This window comes from Aquarana catesbeiana, linkage group LG04 (genome assembly GCF_042186555.1).
Source record: "Aquarana catesbeiana isolate 2022-GZ linkage group LG04, ASM4218655v1, whole genome shotgun sequence".
In the NCBI taxonomy this organism is placed as follows: Eukaryota; Metazoa; Chordata; class Amphibia; order Anura; family Ranidae; genus Aquarana; species Aquarana catesbeiana.
In genome coordinates this window covers 596,894,426-596,911,422 of record NC_133327.1, presented here as the reverse complement: position 1 = coordinate 596,911,422, position 16,997 = coordinate 596,894,426, and the positions used below count along the sequence as shown (strand labels likewise).

Here is a 16,997-nt window from a genome sequence, read left to right as displayed (position 1 = left end):
TGATTAAAAAAAAATCGCAAAGTTATAGCATCTACAAAATAGGGGATAGTTTTATGGCAATTTTATTAATAATTTTTTTTTGGCAGTGATCAGCGCTTTTTATCATGACTGCGACATTATGGCAGACACATCGGACACTTTTGGTGCTATTTTGGGACCATTCACATTTATACAGTGATCAGTGCTATAAAAATGCTATAAAAATGCATTGATTACTGTGTAAATGTGACTGGCAGTGAAGGGGTTAACCAGGAGGGGGTTAAGTATGTCCTAGGGAGTGATTCTAACTGTGGGGGGGGTTGGCTATGTGTGTCACAACACTGATCACCGCTCCCGATTACAGGGAGCTGTGATCAGTGTCCTGTCACTAGGCAGAACGGGGAGATGCTTGTTTACATCAGCATTTCCCCGTTCTTCCTCTCCGTGAGACAATCGCGGGTATCCCCGCGGACATCGAGTCCGCGGGACCCACGATCACACTCACAGAGCTTGCGGCGCGCGCCCACAATGCCACGTCTTAAAGGCAACGTACAGGTATGGTAATATGCCTGTCCGTGCCATTCTGCTGACGTATATCGGCGTGAGCCTGTCGGCAAGGGGTTAACTCTTTTACATTATCTTTTCTTTTTTTCTATGCTTTTCTCTTTTAATGTTTTTTTCTTCCTCTTTTATAATTAATTTTGCTAAGAAAAATATTAAATATGGCACAGGTAAATTTAGGATGGGCACCAATGTGGAAGCAATGGTTTTTATATCAGTGATCTCTAGCCGTCTGCAGTCACTGACAGCTTTCTGTAGCATTCCTGAATGTTATGTCCGGCCCTTTGGTGATGCCAGGGGCCACAACTGAGGCTTTCAAGATAGTTGAACACCATTGCTCTACAGAGAAAATGCGCTTATATATTTTCACCAAAAACAAATGAGGTTTAGATGATGTTTTGGGGTTACAGGTGTCATTCACAAGATATAAACAAGGCTAGTATACAGTGATTACTTCTCTCAGTATTTATACCATTGCAAAAAATACACCAATATACAGGCTTTTTATTGGTTATTTTATTTTCAAACATCACAATATGCTTATTGACTCTGAAAATCCAAAGCTTACAAAGTCTTCATAAAGTTTTATTTCAACATTTATGGTTGCATCTTGTTTGGAAGGAAATGGCAGGTCATTCAATAAGAGTGTCCTTGACTAGTGGTGCCATTTATCTGACCTTTCCTTCTACTGTTCTAATATCATAATCATAAAAAAATACTGATAATCTCTAAGGAAATCCAACAAGAACATTGTGGAATGGTAATAAATGCTCATTAATTCCCTGTTTCCTGTAATACAACAGACACTGAATCATTAGCTACAGCAGACAAGGTTCTAATGAGATAATTGTGATGTTTGTCTATATGCCAAATTTATCATTAGTATGCAGATAGAAGGAAACGTACTGAGACTAGGAGGTGAGTCAAGGGACATATCGTGTCAAATATATTTTTATTGGAAATGACATTGAAACACAAAATATGCATTATGTTCTATAAATTAGTGTGCAAGTTCTATAACACCTAATTGATAGGTTACATGAATGAATTGCTGGAAATGAACTAAATCTAATTTGTTCAATGCAAAATAGCGTAGTGCACCCAGTCAGGCTGTATTTGTAGGTCCAATCATTTAAGGAATAACTTACTAATCTGTAAGTGCAAATCATACAATATTAATGTACAATTTATCGAAAGGAAAATTGCCATGTAAAAGACATGTTAATATCTCATTCTAAAAATGTTAGGTGCCTGACTTTCATCCTGACCCTCTGTTTCCATCATTTACTTGAAAAAAGTGTACAGATAAGGACTTTTGACTTTCCTGATCTGCATACTTGTTACAGGTCAATAACTTGGAAGTGTTGAAGCCAGCGGGGTAGCTTCAAGTGATTGTAAAGTCTCATTTTTTTTTCAATAAAAATAACAAACATGTTATACATAAGTGCTCTGTGCAGTAGATTTGCACAGAGCAGCCTGGATCATGCACTTCTCGGGTTCCTCTTCTGTGATCCGGGCCCCTCCCTCCTGCTTAGTGCTCCTGCAGCAAGCAGCTTGCTATGGGGGCACCCAAGCCGAGTCACAGCTCCCTGTGTCCATTCAGACACGGAGCTGCGGTTCGGCCCTGTCCCATCTCTATCCTGATTGGCTGACTGACTTTGATTGACAGCAGCGGGAGCCAATGGCTTCGCTGCTGTGTCTCAGCCAATCAGGAAGGAGAGTCTTGGACATGTTCTGCCAGAATAGGCGGATTAGGTAACGGAAGAGACGTTCCGTCAGCTGAATACTTACTACACATGCGCAGTTACATAGTGGTCGAGGTTGAAAAAAGACACAAGTCCATCAAGTCCAACCTATGTGTGTGATTTTATATCAATATTACATTGTATATCCCTGTATGTTGTGGTCGTTCAGGTGCCTATCTAATAGTTTTTTGAAATTATCGATGCTCCCCGCTGAAACCACTGCCTGTGGAAGGGAATTCCACATCCTTACCGCTCTTACAGTAAAGAACCCTCTACGCAGTTTAAGGGTAATCTGACAGAACACCTGCAGTCATAAGACGCCAGCGGACATCTTACTACACCCAGCTACATCTTTAATCTCACAGTCATTTAACAAATAAAGTGAGCGTCTATAAATCAATATAGTGTATTGCGATCTGTCATGCTGTTTTCATGTTACATTTTCAGAGCCTAAAGGTTTAGAGAAGAGCAGTTCGGGGTGTACCAAGATGGCCTCCGCCACCTTCCTACTGCTGGTCTCCAGCTTCTTTCAAAATGTAACATTCAAAACAGCATCACAGAAGTCAATATACTACATTTATTTAAAGTATTCATACCCCTTGAAATGTGCCAAAAAATGAATGCAATTTACTCGCTAGGGGGAGAACCTCTGGGGGGAATCTAGGATGGAAAAGGACCTGAGGGTAGAGATAAAACCATAATTTTCCCACTCTACAAGACTCTGGTCTAGCCGCACCTGGAGTAGGCCACCCAGTTCTGGGCACCAGTCCTCAGGAAGGATGTGCTGGAACTGGAGAGAGTCCTGGGAAGGGCAACAAAACTAATAAAGGGACTGGAGAATCTCAGCTTTGGGGAAAGACTACAAGCATTGAACTTATTCTCTCTGCAGAAGAGACGCTTAAAGTGGGGATATGATTTCAATGTACAAATACTGTACTGGTAACCCTAGCGTAGGGAAAAAACTTTTCCGTGATAGGGAATTTAAAAAGACACACGGCCATTCACTAAATTTAGAAGAGAACCGGTTTAACCTCTTCCACAGGCGGTGGTTTCAGCGGGGAGCATCGATAATTTAAAAAAACTATTAGATGGGCACCTTAACCACCACAACATACAGGGGTATACAATATACTATTAACATATAAGCACACACACAGGTTGGACTGGATGGACTTGTGTCCTTTTTCAACCTCACCAACTATATAACTATTTAACTATGTAACATTATCCTGCTGGAAGTAGCCATCAGAAGATGGGTACACTGCAGTCATAAAGGGAAGGACATGGTCAGCAAAAATACTCAGGTAGGCTGTTTAAACAATGCTCAGTTGGTACTAAAGGGTCCAAAGTGTGCCAAGAAAATATTCCCCACACCATTACACCAATACAATCAGCCTGAACAGGATGGATCCATGCTTTCATGTTGTTTTATCGCCAAATTCTGACCCTACTATCTGAATGTCGCAGCTGAAATTGAGACTCATCAGACCAGGCAACATTTTTCCAATCTTCTATTGTTCAATTTTGGTGAGCCTGTGTGAATTGTAGCCTCAGTTTCCTGTTCTTAGCTGACAGAAGTGGCACCCGGTGTGGTCTTCTGTTGCTGTAGCCCATCTGCTTCAAGGTTCGATGTGTTGTGTGTTCAGAAATGGTATTCTGCATACCTTGGTTGTAACGAGTGGTTATTTGAGTTACTGTTGCCTTTCTATCATCTTGAACCAATCTGCCCATTCTCCTCTGACCTCTAATATTAACAAGGCATTTTCGTCCACAGAACTGGATATTTTCTCAATTTTGGACCATTTTTTGTAAATCCTGGAGATGGTCGTGCATGAAAATCCCAGTAGATCAGCAGTTTTTGGAATACTCAGACCAGCTTGTCTGGCACCAACAACAATGCCACATTCAAAGTCACTTAAATCCCCTTTCTACCCCATTCTGATGCTCGGTTTAAACTTCAGCAAGTCATCTTCACCACATCTAGATGCCTAAATGCATTGAGTTGCTGCCATGAGATTGGCTTATTGGCAATTTGTGTTACCAAGCAATTGAACAGGTGTACCAAATAAAGTGCCTGGTGAGTGTAAGTCTGCAATTCTGATCTCTAATAGATCTAAACTCACTCTCTAAATTCCAATAGGCTTTGCTACATAAATGTATTTATGTTTTCAATATTTTTAGATCTGCAGCTTTTTTAAAAAAAATATCTGGTGATTCAGTCAGGAAGGTCCTTGTTCAGGCATCTGTTCATATGGGTCATCAGCCATCATTGTACTCCTAAATTGTCACCTGTCACATGCACCCCTGATGGAGATAACAGGCTCCCTGCCCATGCACACTGTGCAGGCACAGTCTACTCTTGTAGATTTTAAGCCTCGTACACACAATCAGATTTTCGGACAACCATTCGTCTGTTTTTTGTTGCATTCTAGTCTCATATAGAAAGTGAAGAGGTTACTCACTATACGAAAATTTTTGTACGACAGAATACAACTTCAGAAGTGACGTAATGTGTTGAATAGTTTTGTATGTATTCTTTCGTTTCTGAGCATGCGTAGTCTTGCTCTTACGATTTTTTTCATACAAAAACCATACTGGTTAAACGAAAATCGGACGTTGAGTTCACATCCGGCAAAAATTTTATAGTCTGCACATCCAGCTTTTGTCTGACGAAGAAACCGGAATCTGCTGTTGAAAGCACCAAACTAACAATCCGAAAATCGGAAGATCGTTCGTCGAACTAAATTTTTCTTCCGATTTTCGTATTGTGTGTATGGGCCTTTAAGGATGAGCTGTCCAAACCCAACTGAGCGAGGCCATCAGGAAGCTGTCACTGCATAAGGGGTGTTTATACATATTGGTGTGGGGCGGGGAATGATTTGGCTACTTAAGATTGGCCCAGTACAGTGTCACCTTCCTAGCGGGCTCACTCAAGTGTGTTTGGACTAAGATTCGAACATGCCTGAGATCATCCCTAGTAATTATGAGTAGGCCACTCCAGAACAATGATGTGCAGCTTGTTGTTGATGTGCATATGATAAAGGAGGCAGGAAGAGATGAGCAGCACTGAGATGCAAAAAGGATGCCTGGAGTCCAGCTTTAATAACAGTTACCAGGGTATTTTTTTGGATATCGGTCTGTTGTATTAAATCATTTGTTTGTTCATTTTTTTCTATTTAGGGTCCATGCACACTGGCTTAACCACCTGCCCTCCGGAAGGTTTACCCCCCTTCATGACCAGGCGTTACTGTGATCAAGGCGTCTAGCTGAAACGCGTGAGCCTTTGTATATTTTACTCACCTCATGTTACCATAAAATCTTCATAAGGATTATCTGGAGTTGTGGCCTATACTTTCTGTTCCAGTATTCTCCCTTTGATGTTTGGGAGGACATCTGAGCCCAAGCACCCAGTGGTGGATTCCACTACAAACCTGCATTGGGGATCCACTGTTTTGAGCACTGCGCTTGTTCCTTTCCACGGCACTGCGTTACTATAACTGAAAATTGCGCAGTTGTGCGACACTGTACCCAAATAGAAATTAACGTCCTTTTTTTTCCACAAAAAGAGCTTTTTTTGGTGGTATTTGATCACATCTGCACAGACTGACCGAAAAAAAAACAACATTACTTACTTTCTGCTATAAAACATATCCAAAAAAAAAAAATATGTATTGTGCTACATGTTTTTGGTTAAAAATAAGTGTATATTGTTTGGTTTGCGCAAAAGTTATAGCGTCTACAAACTATGGGATATATTTATGGAATTTGTATTTTTCAAAACATATTTTTACTAGTAATGGTGGCGATCAGTGACTTATAGTGGTACTGCGACATTGTGGTGCTAATCGGATACTAAGTGACAGTTTTTGGGGACCAGTGACACTAATACAGTGATCAGTGCTAAAAATATGCACTGTCACTGTACTAATGACACTGACTGGGAAGGGGTTAACATCAGGGGCTATCAAAGGGTTAAATGTGACCCTAGGGGGTGCTTGCTAACTGTGTGGGGGGGACGCTATTACTGTGGGAATGCAGAGATCCATGTTCCTGCTTTGTAGAAACACAAGATCACAGCCTTCCCTTCTCACAGAACGGCAATCTGCCTTGTTTATATAGGCAGACCGGCGTTCTGCCCTTCTCCCGAACAATTGGCGGGTCCCAGCGAACATTGCGTCCGCTGTATTTGCTGATTGGCTCCTGCTGTGTGACCCGGAATTGCATGTTCACATACAGGTATGTGATGTTGCCCCAGGGGAGCCAAATTGCCGCTGTATATTTACTGTATACTTCCAGCAAGTGGTTAAAGAACGCGGCTTCTACAGGAGTTTTGTGTTTTGCCTGTAGTAGTAGCTCAATGCTATCCTATGTGTCCATGCACATTAGGACATTTAGAGGCATATTTTAAGCTCAGTGTTTAGATGCAGGAAAATAAAAACCCTTCTGGTTTGTGTTTTTGAATGGAGCTTTATGGCAGAAATAATGGTAAACAGTGCTAAACGCGCCCAAACGTGTACAAAAACGCTCTATATGAGCATACAGCTCTATATGAGCGTTTTTTTCTGCCAAGGAGACTAGTGTTTTTATAAGCCCGGTGTGCACGGAGCCTTATGCCGCGTACACACGATCGGACTTTACGGCATACTTGGTCCGGCGTACCGGATCTCGTCGGACAATTCGATCGTGTGTGGGCTCCAGCGGACTTTGTTTTCTCAAAAGTTTGGCGGACTTCGATTTGAAACATGTTTCAAATCTGTCCGAAGGCCTCGAGTACGGTCGAAAATTCCGCTCGTCTGTATGCTAGTCCGACGGACAAAAAACGTCGCTAGGGCAGCTGGCGACGTTTCTTGTGGACAGATTACTGGGAGGGGCTGGGGAAGACCCGGCTGTCATGGTGCACGTTGGCACCAATGACAAAGTCAGAGGCAGATGGAGTGTCCTAAAGAACGATTTTAGGGACTTAGGAGCTAAATTGAGGAAAAGGACCTCCAAGGTAGTGTTCTCAGGAATACTACCGGTACATTGAGCCACACCAGAAAGGCAGAGGGAGATTAGGGAAGTAAACAAGTGGCTGAAGAGCTGGTGTAGTAAGGAGGGGTTTGGGTTCCTGGAGGACTGGGCTGACTTCTCAGTCGGTAACCGGTACTATAGAAGGGACGGACTGGACCTAAATGAGGAGGGTGCAGATCTGCTGGGAATGAAGATGGCCAAAAAGTTAGAGGGGTTTTTAAACTAGGCGATGGGGGGGAGGGTCCAGAGACAGTGATAGCCAGCGCGGAAGATATTCCAGAGGGTAGTATTGGGGGCATTAGTGGTAGGTTAACCAAAGCACAAAAACACAAGGTGAGTATAGTAGCAAGTCCTAGTTGCAATCTTGAAACACCCAATACGAGGACAATATGCGACTGGTCTAAACTATGTGGCATGTTCACTAATGCCAGGAGCGGAGCATGGCGGACAAGATGGGTGAACTAGAGATACTGTTGTACAAGGAGGATTTGGATTTTGTGGGAATTTCAGAGACCTGGTTCAACAGCTCTCATGATTGGCTGGCAAACATTCAAGGGTATACCCTATACCGCAAGGATAGAGAGGGTAAAAAAGGGGGAGGGGTATGCCTATATATCAAGAATAATGTACAAGTGAATGTGAGAGATGACATCACTGAGGGGGCTAGGGAGGAGGTGGAATCTTTATAGGTAGAGCTCCAAAGGGATGAAGCTAAGGGGAAAATAATACTGGGAGTATGCTATAGCCCCCCTAACCTGAGGGAGGAAGTGGAGACGGATCTCCTATCACAAATTGGATTAGCAGCAAGGATGGGAAGTGTTATCATAATGGGGGATTTTAATTATCCAGACATAGACTGGGCGGAGGGAACCGCGCATTCATTTAAGGCTCGCCAGTTCCTTAGTGTCTTGCAGGACAATTTTATGGGTCAGATGGTAGACGCACCAACTAGAAATAAAACATTACTAGATCTACTGATTACCAACAATACAGACCTGATAACAGATGTGGAAATACAGGGCAATTTAGGTAACAGCGATCACAGGTCAATTATTTTCAGTATAAATCACACAAATAGGAAACATGAAGGGAACACAAAGACACTGAAGGTATTCAGGTTTCCTAATTTCAGAGGCACCCCTAACATGACATTGACATCCTCCTCTTGGAATCTATAAAAACACCACAAATGTCTCCAAGACATACACATTCTTGTCTAATAATCTTATATAAACAGCCTTATGTTACGTTAATTATGGTTGACATAATATTTTGGTAGAAATGACTCCTACTGTTAGATCAACTTACTCGTTCAATGGTAAAGTTGCCATCTGTTGTGTTTCTTCTGTAGGTTATATAATCTGTGGCGTACTAAAAAAGGAATAAACAATTCACATTACACCCACGATGAAGAACTTATTGACTATATGTTACATTTTATGCAGCAAATTTATTGTAATGAGAGGAACTTCTGACATCTATGTGGTCCATTTTATTTGAGATGGATCAATATTCATGGGATTGCAAGTTACACGACACACCACTGACCACTAAAATGTGGTATTAGAAAAATTCAGTACATTGCTACAATACATACAAATTTCCCCATATTTTTCTCTCTTTCTGTTATATGTACAGAAAATGACCTGTTGATCTCCCAGAAATCTAGTGGGCTCCCAATCTGTTAAGGCTCTGTGCACACTGGGTGTTTAGTCTCAGTGCATGGAACTCTATAACTTTTTTATCCTGGAAATATACTTTAACCAAGTATATTTTTCTTTAATGATGAAGGCCACTAAAGGGTACAAGTTGAGTCCCAATGGTCAAATGCAGGCCCTTTATAGGTCAAATGGGATAATGTATATGAGAACCAGAATATAGTTTACTAAACTATCTAATCATGCGAGGCCCCACGATAATCTCATAATCTCCAAGTCTTAACTTTTGTCTCTGTTCTATCCATCATTTTACGGATCGCTGCACCAAAGATTTAGATGTAACAACAGAACCTGTTCCACTATGGCACAACCCCCTCTACCCCGAGATGAAAGCAATCCTTTCAGTTCAATATCTCTTGTCTGGTAAGCACCATGACTAAGCTTTTTTTTTTGTTTCTTCTAAAAAGGGCACAATATTTTTATACACCCACAGCAATTAGCTGTAGGAGAACATGGAAGCAACTGTATGATTTTCAGATTTAAATCAATGGCCATGATATTTTCCTAAGATATTTATCCCTTGTTTTGGGTTCTGACCTTTTTTGTGTTTGGAAAAGAAATAGATACCAAAGATAAAACATATTGATAGCCAAGTATTACAAGTAACCAGTCCAATAAAAGCAATCCTGTTAAATCCAGAAATATTTTCATGGTTAAAGGGCCTGCAGACATGAGTAATGCCCCGTACACACTGTCGGACTTTGTTCGGACATTCCGACAACAAAATCCATGGATTTTTTCCAACGGACGTTGGCTCAAACTTGTCTTGCATACACACGGTCACACAAAGTTGTCGGAAAATCCGATCGTTCTGAACGCGGTGACGTAAAACACGTACGTCGGGACTATAAACGGGGCAGTGGCCAATAGCTTTCATCTCTTTATTTATTCTGAGCATGCGTGGCACTTTATCCATCGGATTTGTGTACAGTTTGCTCTCAAACTTTGTGTGTCGGAAAATCCGACGGAAAATGTGTGATGGAGCCTACACACGGTCGGAATTTCCGACAACAAGGTCCTATCACACATTTTCCATCGGAAAATCCGACCGTGTGTACGGGGCATAAATGTTCCCCTGATCCAGCCCATCACAGCAGGATTAGGCAGTGATTTTATATCTCTAGTTTTTTATGTCAACATTTCCCAGTATTTGCTTTATGGAACAAAGTAATTGACCGGAATGAACTTTCTTTACCAATTGCTGTTGAGTTTCTTTAAGAGAAGCCAGCAATCAGGGTGCTCCCTCCTCCATAGGTCAAATTTACCTGCTGCAAATGTGGATGGTTGTACAGCAACCTTTCAAAAGAACAGTTTTTGACCATGTAGTGTCTGTAGGCACTTACAGGATGGCTATAGATGGGCCAGTTATTATACAGTGCATCCAAGAAGTATTCACAGCGCTTCCCTTTTTCCACATTTTGTTATGTTACAGCCTTATTCCAAAATGCATTAAAGCTTTTGTTACTCTAATAAAAAAAATTGATCCTGTTTTTTTAACCACTTGCCGACCAGCCGCTGCAGTTATACTGCAACAGGTCAGCTCTATTGCACGAATCGCCATACTAGTACTGCACTTCTTGTAATAGATACAGTGAGCATGCGCACGGCGCCTGAGGCGCCACAATGCCCGTCTCCCACCCGCGATCGCGCCACAGAAAGGCAGAATGGGGATCTGCCAGTGTAAACAAAGCAGATCCCTGTTCTGTCAGTGGAGTACCGTGTGATCATCTGTTCCTGGTGATCAAGAACAGCGATCTCTCTGTACTCCCAGTCAGTCCATTCCCCCACAGTTAGAAACATCTCCCTAAGACACACTTAACCCCTTGATCGCCCCCCATGGTTAACCCCTTCCCTACCAGTGTGATTTATACAGTAATCAGTGCATTTTTATAGCACTGATCACTGTATAAATGTCACTGGTCCCAAAAAAGTATCAAAAGAGTTCGACCTGTCCGCCGCAATGCCACAGTCCTGCTAAAAAAACGCTGATCACCGCCATTACTAGTAAAAAAAAAATAATAATAATGCCATAAATCTATCCCCTATTTTGTAGACGCTATAAATTTTGCGTAAACCAATCAATATATGCTTATTGCAATTTTTTTTTAACCAGAAATATGTAGAAGAATACATATTGGCCTAAACTGATGAAGAAATTTGTTTTCCTTTTTTTTGGATATTTATTACAGCAAAAATTCAATAACATTGTTTTTTTTTTCAAAATTGTCTTTTTTTGTTTATAGCGCAAAAAAAAATAAAAAAACACAGAGGTGATTAAAAACCACCAAAACAAAGCTCTATTTGTGGGAAAAAAAGGACATTCGTTTAGTTTGGGTATAGCATTGCAAATGTCAGTTTAAGCGACGCAGTGCCGTATCCCAAAAAATGGCCTGATAATTAAGGGGGTAAATCCTTCCAGGGCTAAAGTGGTTAAAGCATGGTTTACAGCACAGTGCCTGTGTTGTGTAATTTGGCCCCTGTATCATCTGAAATACCTGGCTGGTCCTGCCTGGTTCTGCCTCCCCCCCTGTAAACTGACCACGGTTTATCATGGCTGCTGAGCCCTGACACCATGGTCAGTTTATTTGCCTCCGTCCTCTGGCGCTCTCCTCTGTCCTTCTCTCCCCCCTCCCTCCCATCCTGTCAGCTCTGTGTCAGGGCCCGCCCCTCCCCTCCTGCTGCTGAAATTACAGTAAAATTTTCAAACAATCCTCTGTGTCTCATAATGTTAGGTTCCCCAGTGTGTGTGCCTCATAAAAAAAAATGCAGTTCTATATCTTATTTCAGAGTGCTGATCGGCGCTCGTGTGACTGGCCACCTCTCCCTTCCTCTCCTCCCCTCCTCCCGACTGACGTCAGCGGGGGATTCTTGGCCCAGCCCAATTTACCTGTCAGATCGAGAAAGGAAAGAGGTGGCCAGTCACGTAAGCACCGAGCAAAGCTATAAAATAAGGTATAGAACGACATTTGTTTTTATAAATCACATACACTGGGGGACTGATCAGTATCAGACGCAAAGGTTTCTATGAACACAGTAGAGTGGCTTAATAGACACTTTAACCACTTCAATACTGGGCACTTTCGCCCCCTTCCTTCCCAGACCAATTTTCAGCTTTCAGCGCTCTCACAATTTCAGTGACAATTGCGCGGTCATACAATGCTGTACCCAAATGAAATTTTTATCATTTTGTTCACACAAATAGAGCTTTCTTTTGGTGGTATTTATTCACGACTCCGTTTTTTATTTTTTGCGATATAAGCGAAAAAAAGAGCGGAAATTTGAAAAAAAAACAATATTTTCTTCTTTCTAGTTTAATAAAAATCCAATAAAATCGAATTTTGTCATAAATTTAAGCCAAAATGTATTCTGCTACATGTTTTTGTTTAAAAAAATCATGTTAAGTGTATAATAATTGGTTCGTGTGATCACGGACACATGTGCGCAAATGATCATGTACAGATGTGCGCAGGTGATCACGGACATATGTGTGCAGATAATCATTGGGACATGTGATTTTACTGGGACATATGTGGGGGACAGATGTTTTTACTATGTGGGGACATGTGTTTTGGGGACATGTATTTTGGGGACATGTGTTTTGGGGACGTGTTTTAGGGACATTGTGTGTTTACTTTGTGTTTTTTTTACATTGTGGGGACACTAGACTGGTGATCAGTGAGTAAAAAGCTGTAAAAAACAGCTCATACTCACTGATCATCAGCCGGCTGCAGCGATCCGCTCTCCCCTGCTCACTGACAACTTCCATGTGAGGAGAGGAGAGCAGATTGCCTAGCAACCGGCTCTGTGTTTACATCACATGATGGCTGTGATTCGACACGCCCGTCATGTGATCAGGAGGGCCAATCGCAGAGCCCTCCTACCGATCGGAGATGCGCCGTGTCCGGGTGACACGAGCGCATTGGGATCGCGCCGCTGCGCGGGGGCGCGCGCACGATCCCGCTCCTTCTGAGGGATGTTCTGAGGGACGTTTATGTGCAGTGGCCGGGTGGGAAGTGGTTAAAATCATTATTCTCCTCAAAATTCTACAAACAATACTCCATAATGACAACGTGAAAGAAGTTTGTTCGAAATTTTTGCAAATTTATTAAAAATAAAAAACAAAATAATCACATGTACAGTACATAAATACAGTAGTCACAACCTTTGCCATAACACTCAAAATGGAGCTCAGGTACATCCTGTTTCCACTAACCATCCTTGAGATGTTACTACCACTTGATTGGAGTCCACCTGTGGTAAATTCAGTTGATTGGACATGATTTGGAAAGGCACACACCTGTCTATATAAGGTCTCACAGTTAACGCCCGGCCAAAATGAGCAATCGGGGAGAAGGGCCTTAGTCAGGGAGGTGACCAAGAACCTGATGGTCACTCTGACAGAGCTCCAGCTTTTCTTTGTGGAGAGAGGAGAACTTTCCAGAAGAACAACCATCTCTGCAGCACTCCATCTATCAGGCCTGTATGGTAGAGTAGCCAGACAGAAGCCACTTCTCAGTAAAAGGCACATGACAAGCCATCTGGAGTTTGCCAAAAGGCATCTGAAGGACTCTCAGACCATGAGAAACAAAATTTTGTGGTTTGATGAAACAAAGATTGAACTCTTTGGCCTGAATAGCAAGCGTTATGTCTGGAGGAAACCAGGCACCGCTTATCACCTGGCCAGTACCATCCCTACAGTGAAGCATGGTGGTGGCAGCATCATGCTGTGGGGATCTTTTTCAGTGGGAGGAACTGGGAGACTAGTCAAGATCGAGGGAAAGATTAATGCAGTAATGTACAGAGACATCTATGCTAAAAACCTGCTTCAGAATGTTCTGGACCTCAGACTGGGGCAAAGGTTCATCTTCCAACAGGACAATGACCCTATGCACAGCCAAAATAACAAAGGAGTGGCAACAGGACAACTCTGTGAATGTCCTTGACTGGCCCAGTCAGAACCCAGACTTGAACCCGACTGAACATCTCTGGAGAGATCTGAAAATGGCTGTGTACAGACACTCCCCATCAAATCTGATGGGACTTGAGAGATCCTGCAAAGAAGAAAGAGAGTAACTGCCCAAAAATAGGTGTGCCAAGCTTGTAGCATCAAACTCAAAAAGACTTGAGGCTGTAATTGGTGCCAAAAGTGCTTCAACAAAGTATTGAGCAAAGGCTGTGAATACTTACTGTATGTACATGTCCTTTTTTCATTTTTATTTTTAATAAATTTGCAAAGATTTAAAAAAACTTCTTTCACATTGTTTCATGGGGTATTGTTTGAAGAATTATGAGGAAAATAATGAATTTAATCCATTTTGGAATAAGGCTGTAACATAACAAAATGTGGAAAAAGTGAAGTGCTGTGAATACTTTTCGGATGCACTGTAAACAATGCCCCTGATTTAAGTTTACCTTACATATCTATCACCTTCCAAGGGGATGATAATAAGTACTCATTGTTGCACATGTAAATTTTCCAATTTCTTTGCAGGACCTGATTCTTTTCTTCTAAATGAACCAAAAGCCATGGCTTGCTTTATGTCTCAAAAAATACCATGAAGGAACAGAAGATGAGAGTCTCAGCAAGATAGTTTGAGTCTTGCCTGGATTTGTGTTGCCCCAAAAACTTTAAAATACAAATCAGACACGTTTAGGTGGGTTACAAAAGAACTCTAAACTGGTTTGAGTAAATTCTAGATGGTGTACATGGGTCCATGAACCTGCTCCAGTAGCTGGTTTGGCAAGATAGTCCACTGAGATGCAACTTTTAACAGAACCATTTATACAGAATTAGCTCAAACCAGTCTTGTTTTGGAGCCTGGATAAAAGGGGTACCAAAACACACTGGTTCTGTAATAAATGTTTTGGACAGAATGAATGTATTGTGGATATAACCTACCTTGCTGGTGCTCTCATTTTATATGTCTTATTTAGTAGGTAACATGCCCGGTGCCAGAACTTAATATATCTGTTCAGAGGACAGGTAGATATCCCATCTGTTTAATTTTTGGTGGTCTACATCGCCATATATTTTATATCACAACTCATGTAAGAGTCTTACCGATCGAATGGCTGCAGCAACAAGGTTTGCAGGCATCAGGTTTCTGTAAATAAAAGAAGGAACATTTTTCTTTTTACTAACATGATATTATTTAGCCAAGTGAAACATTATGTAAGCCAGAAAATAGTTTAATTGAACTCTCCTTTTCAATTGATTTTATAACTATTAAGATCTTAAACAATATTAACCTTTTCAACTCCCATTTAATATTTATTACTTTATATCCATACCAAGTTCACCTTTCAGAATCCTGTTCTAAGATCTGTTAGAGGAAGGTCAAGACTTTCCCACCCAAGATACCACTATTGGATTTAATCTGATCATCAAGTTTGCTCTTGAATTCTTCATAGAGACAGGAAATAAATGTAAGAAGTAAAGATGGAATATTGTGTTAGGTCTTAAACCAAATGCTACAGTGATGGCCCTGAGGGTAGGAAAGCTCAGCCAAAAATCACACATATGCTAAGAAAAAGCTGAGGTTCCTTCAGTGAAAACCTGCACACCAAAACTATCAGTCTATCCATTTATGTACTGTATACACAGGCTGAAGTAATGTGTTAACCTTAAAGTGGAGTTCCACCCACTTTTACAACTCTTCAGCATCCCTAACTAAACTGTGCACTGTAAACGAATTGGATATTTTTTAAATTTTTTTCTCAGCACTTACTGTATATCTGCTGTATTCATTTTTCAATTCCTCCTCCCTGGCCGTGGCTCATCGCATCATTTCCTGTTTAAAATGTCTTCTGGGAAGGGGCTGCAACTTCCTGTGACACTGCCATTGCTATGGAAATCTGACCTGAAACCTATTATACTGCTTGTGCTGCACTGAGCATGTGCGAGATCTGCAAGGATGAGAGCCACGAAGAAATACAGTCTGGCTTCAGATGCCCACACTTAAGATGGCCACGGCCTGCTGTAAGTTTATAAAATAACAAACTACTGCTATAAACTAACAAAACAGACCTTAGTTTACAGACTAACTTTACTAGAATACATTAAGCTTGTGTATTATAGCGGTATTTTTAATTAAAAAGTATCATTTCGGCCGCAACACCACTTTAACTTATCTTGTAAAAGCTAAAGCCCAGTCAAAACATTTTTGATGCATTGAATGGAATAGACAAGGGTTTGATCCTTTCTAAGGCTTTTATTCTTGTCTTTGTCCCCACTTCACTCATTGGGTTTTGGACAGGAAGGGAGAAGAAAACTCTCCAAAAACAACAAAAGGGTAATAAAATATAATTTTAGTAGTGCAGACATGTACTCTGTAAGGTATTTCCAGAGATTTATATCTAAAAGCATTATAAAGACTATTCTACCAGCCCTTAATGTTTTTGTGTAGCCAAAACATTTTTTTATAGAGTAGGGAAGGGTCAAACTCCCAGATAATTACATTTTTGCTGTCTGTGTACCTTTTTTCTTTCAAATTTTCCTGAAATTTCCCTTCACCTCCTGTCCCACAAAGACAACAAAAAGTTAGAGAAAATCTCCCAAAGTGAGGCAAATACCCCTCTTTTAGAGTTGTTCCCAGAACATTTGTGACCCCTCACCTCTTGTCCCTTCAGTTTCTTTCTCGGTAACAATGGTCACCGACACAGGTATAGTGGCGACAGAGACATCAAGCTTGACAGAGGGTCTACCCTTTCTCCATTCTATCCAAAACAAGAAAATATTTTTGCCTATAGCTACATTTTAATACAGGACAACAGCCAGGCCAAAACCTTTCCATGTAGTTATTTTAAATTTCTTCTTCTTTACTTTGACCTTATTTGATCACAGAAACATTAGAGTGCCTTGATATGCTTACAAAGTGTTACAAACATTAAGCCGCTTTCACACTGGGGCGTCGGCGGTAAAGCGCCGCTATTTTTAGTGGCGCTTTACCGTCGTTTTTGCGGGGGTTTTCGGCCCCTAGCAGGG

General features: G+C 41.3%; 1 protein-coding gene across 1 annotated transcript in view; it reads right to left on the bottom strand.

The window, feature by feature from the left end:
* Positions 1 to 16,997, bottom strand: part of SLC1A4 (solute carrier family 1 member 4) — an 84,214-nt gene that overhangs the window by 27,911 nt on the left and 39,306 nt on the right. The window contains exons 2-3 of the mRNA XM_073628205.1: positions 15,075 to 15,117; positions 8,604 to 8,666 (exon numbers count right to left, since the gene is read on the bottom strand). Coding sequence (XP_073484306.1) covers positions 8,604 to 8,666; positions 15,075 to 15,117 — 106 coding nt within the window. The remainder of the gene's footprint in view (positions 1 to 8,603; positions 8,667 to 15,074; positions 15,118 to 16,997) is intronic.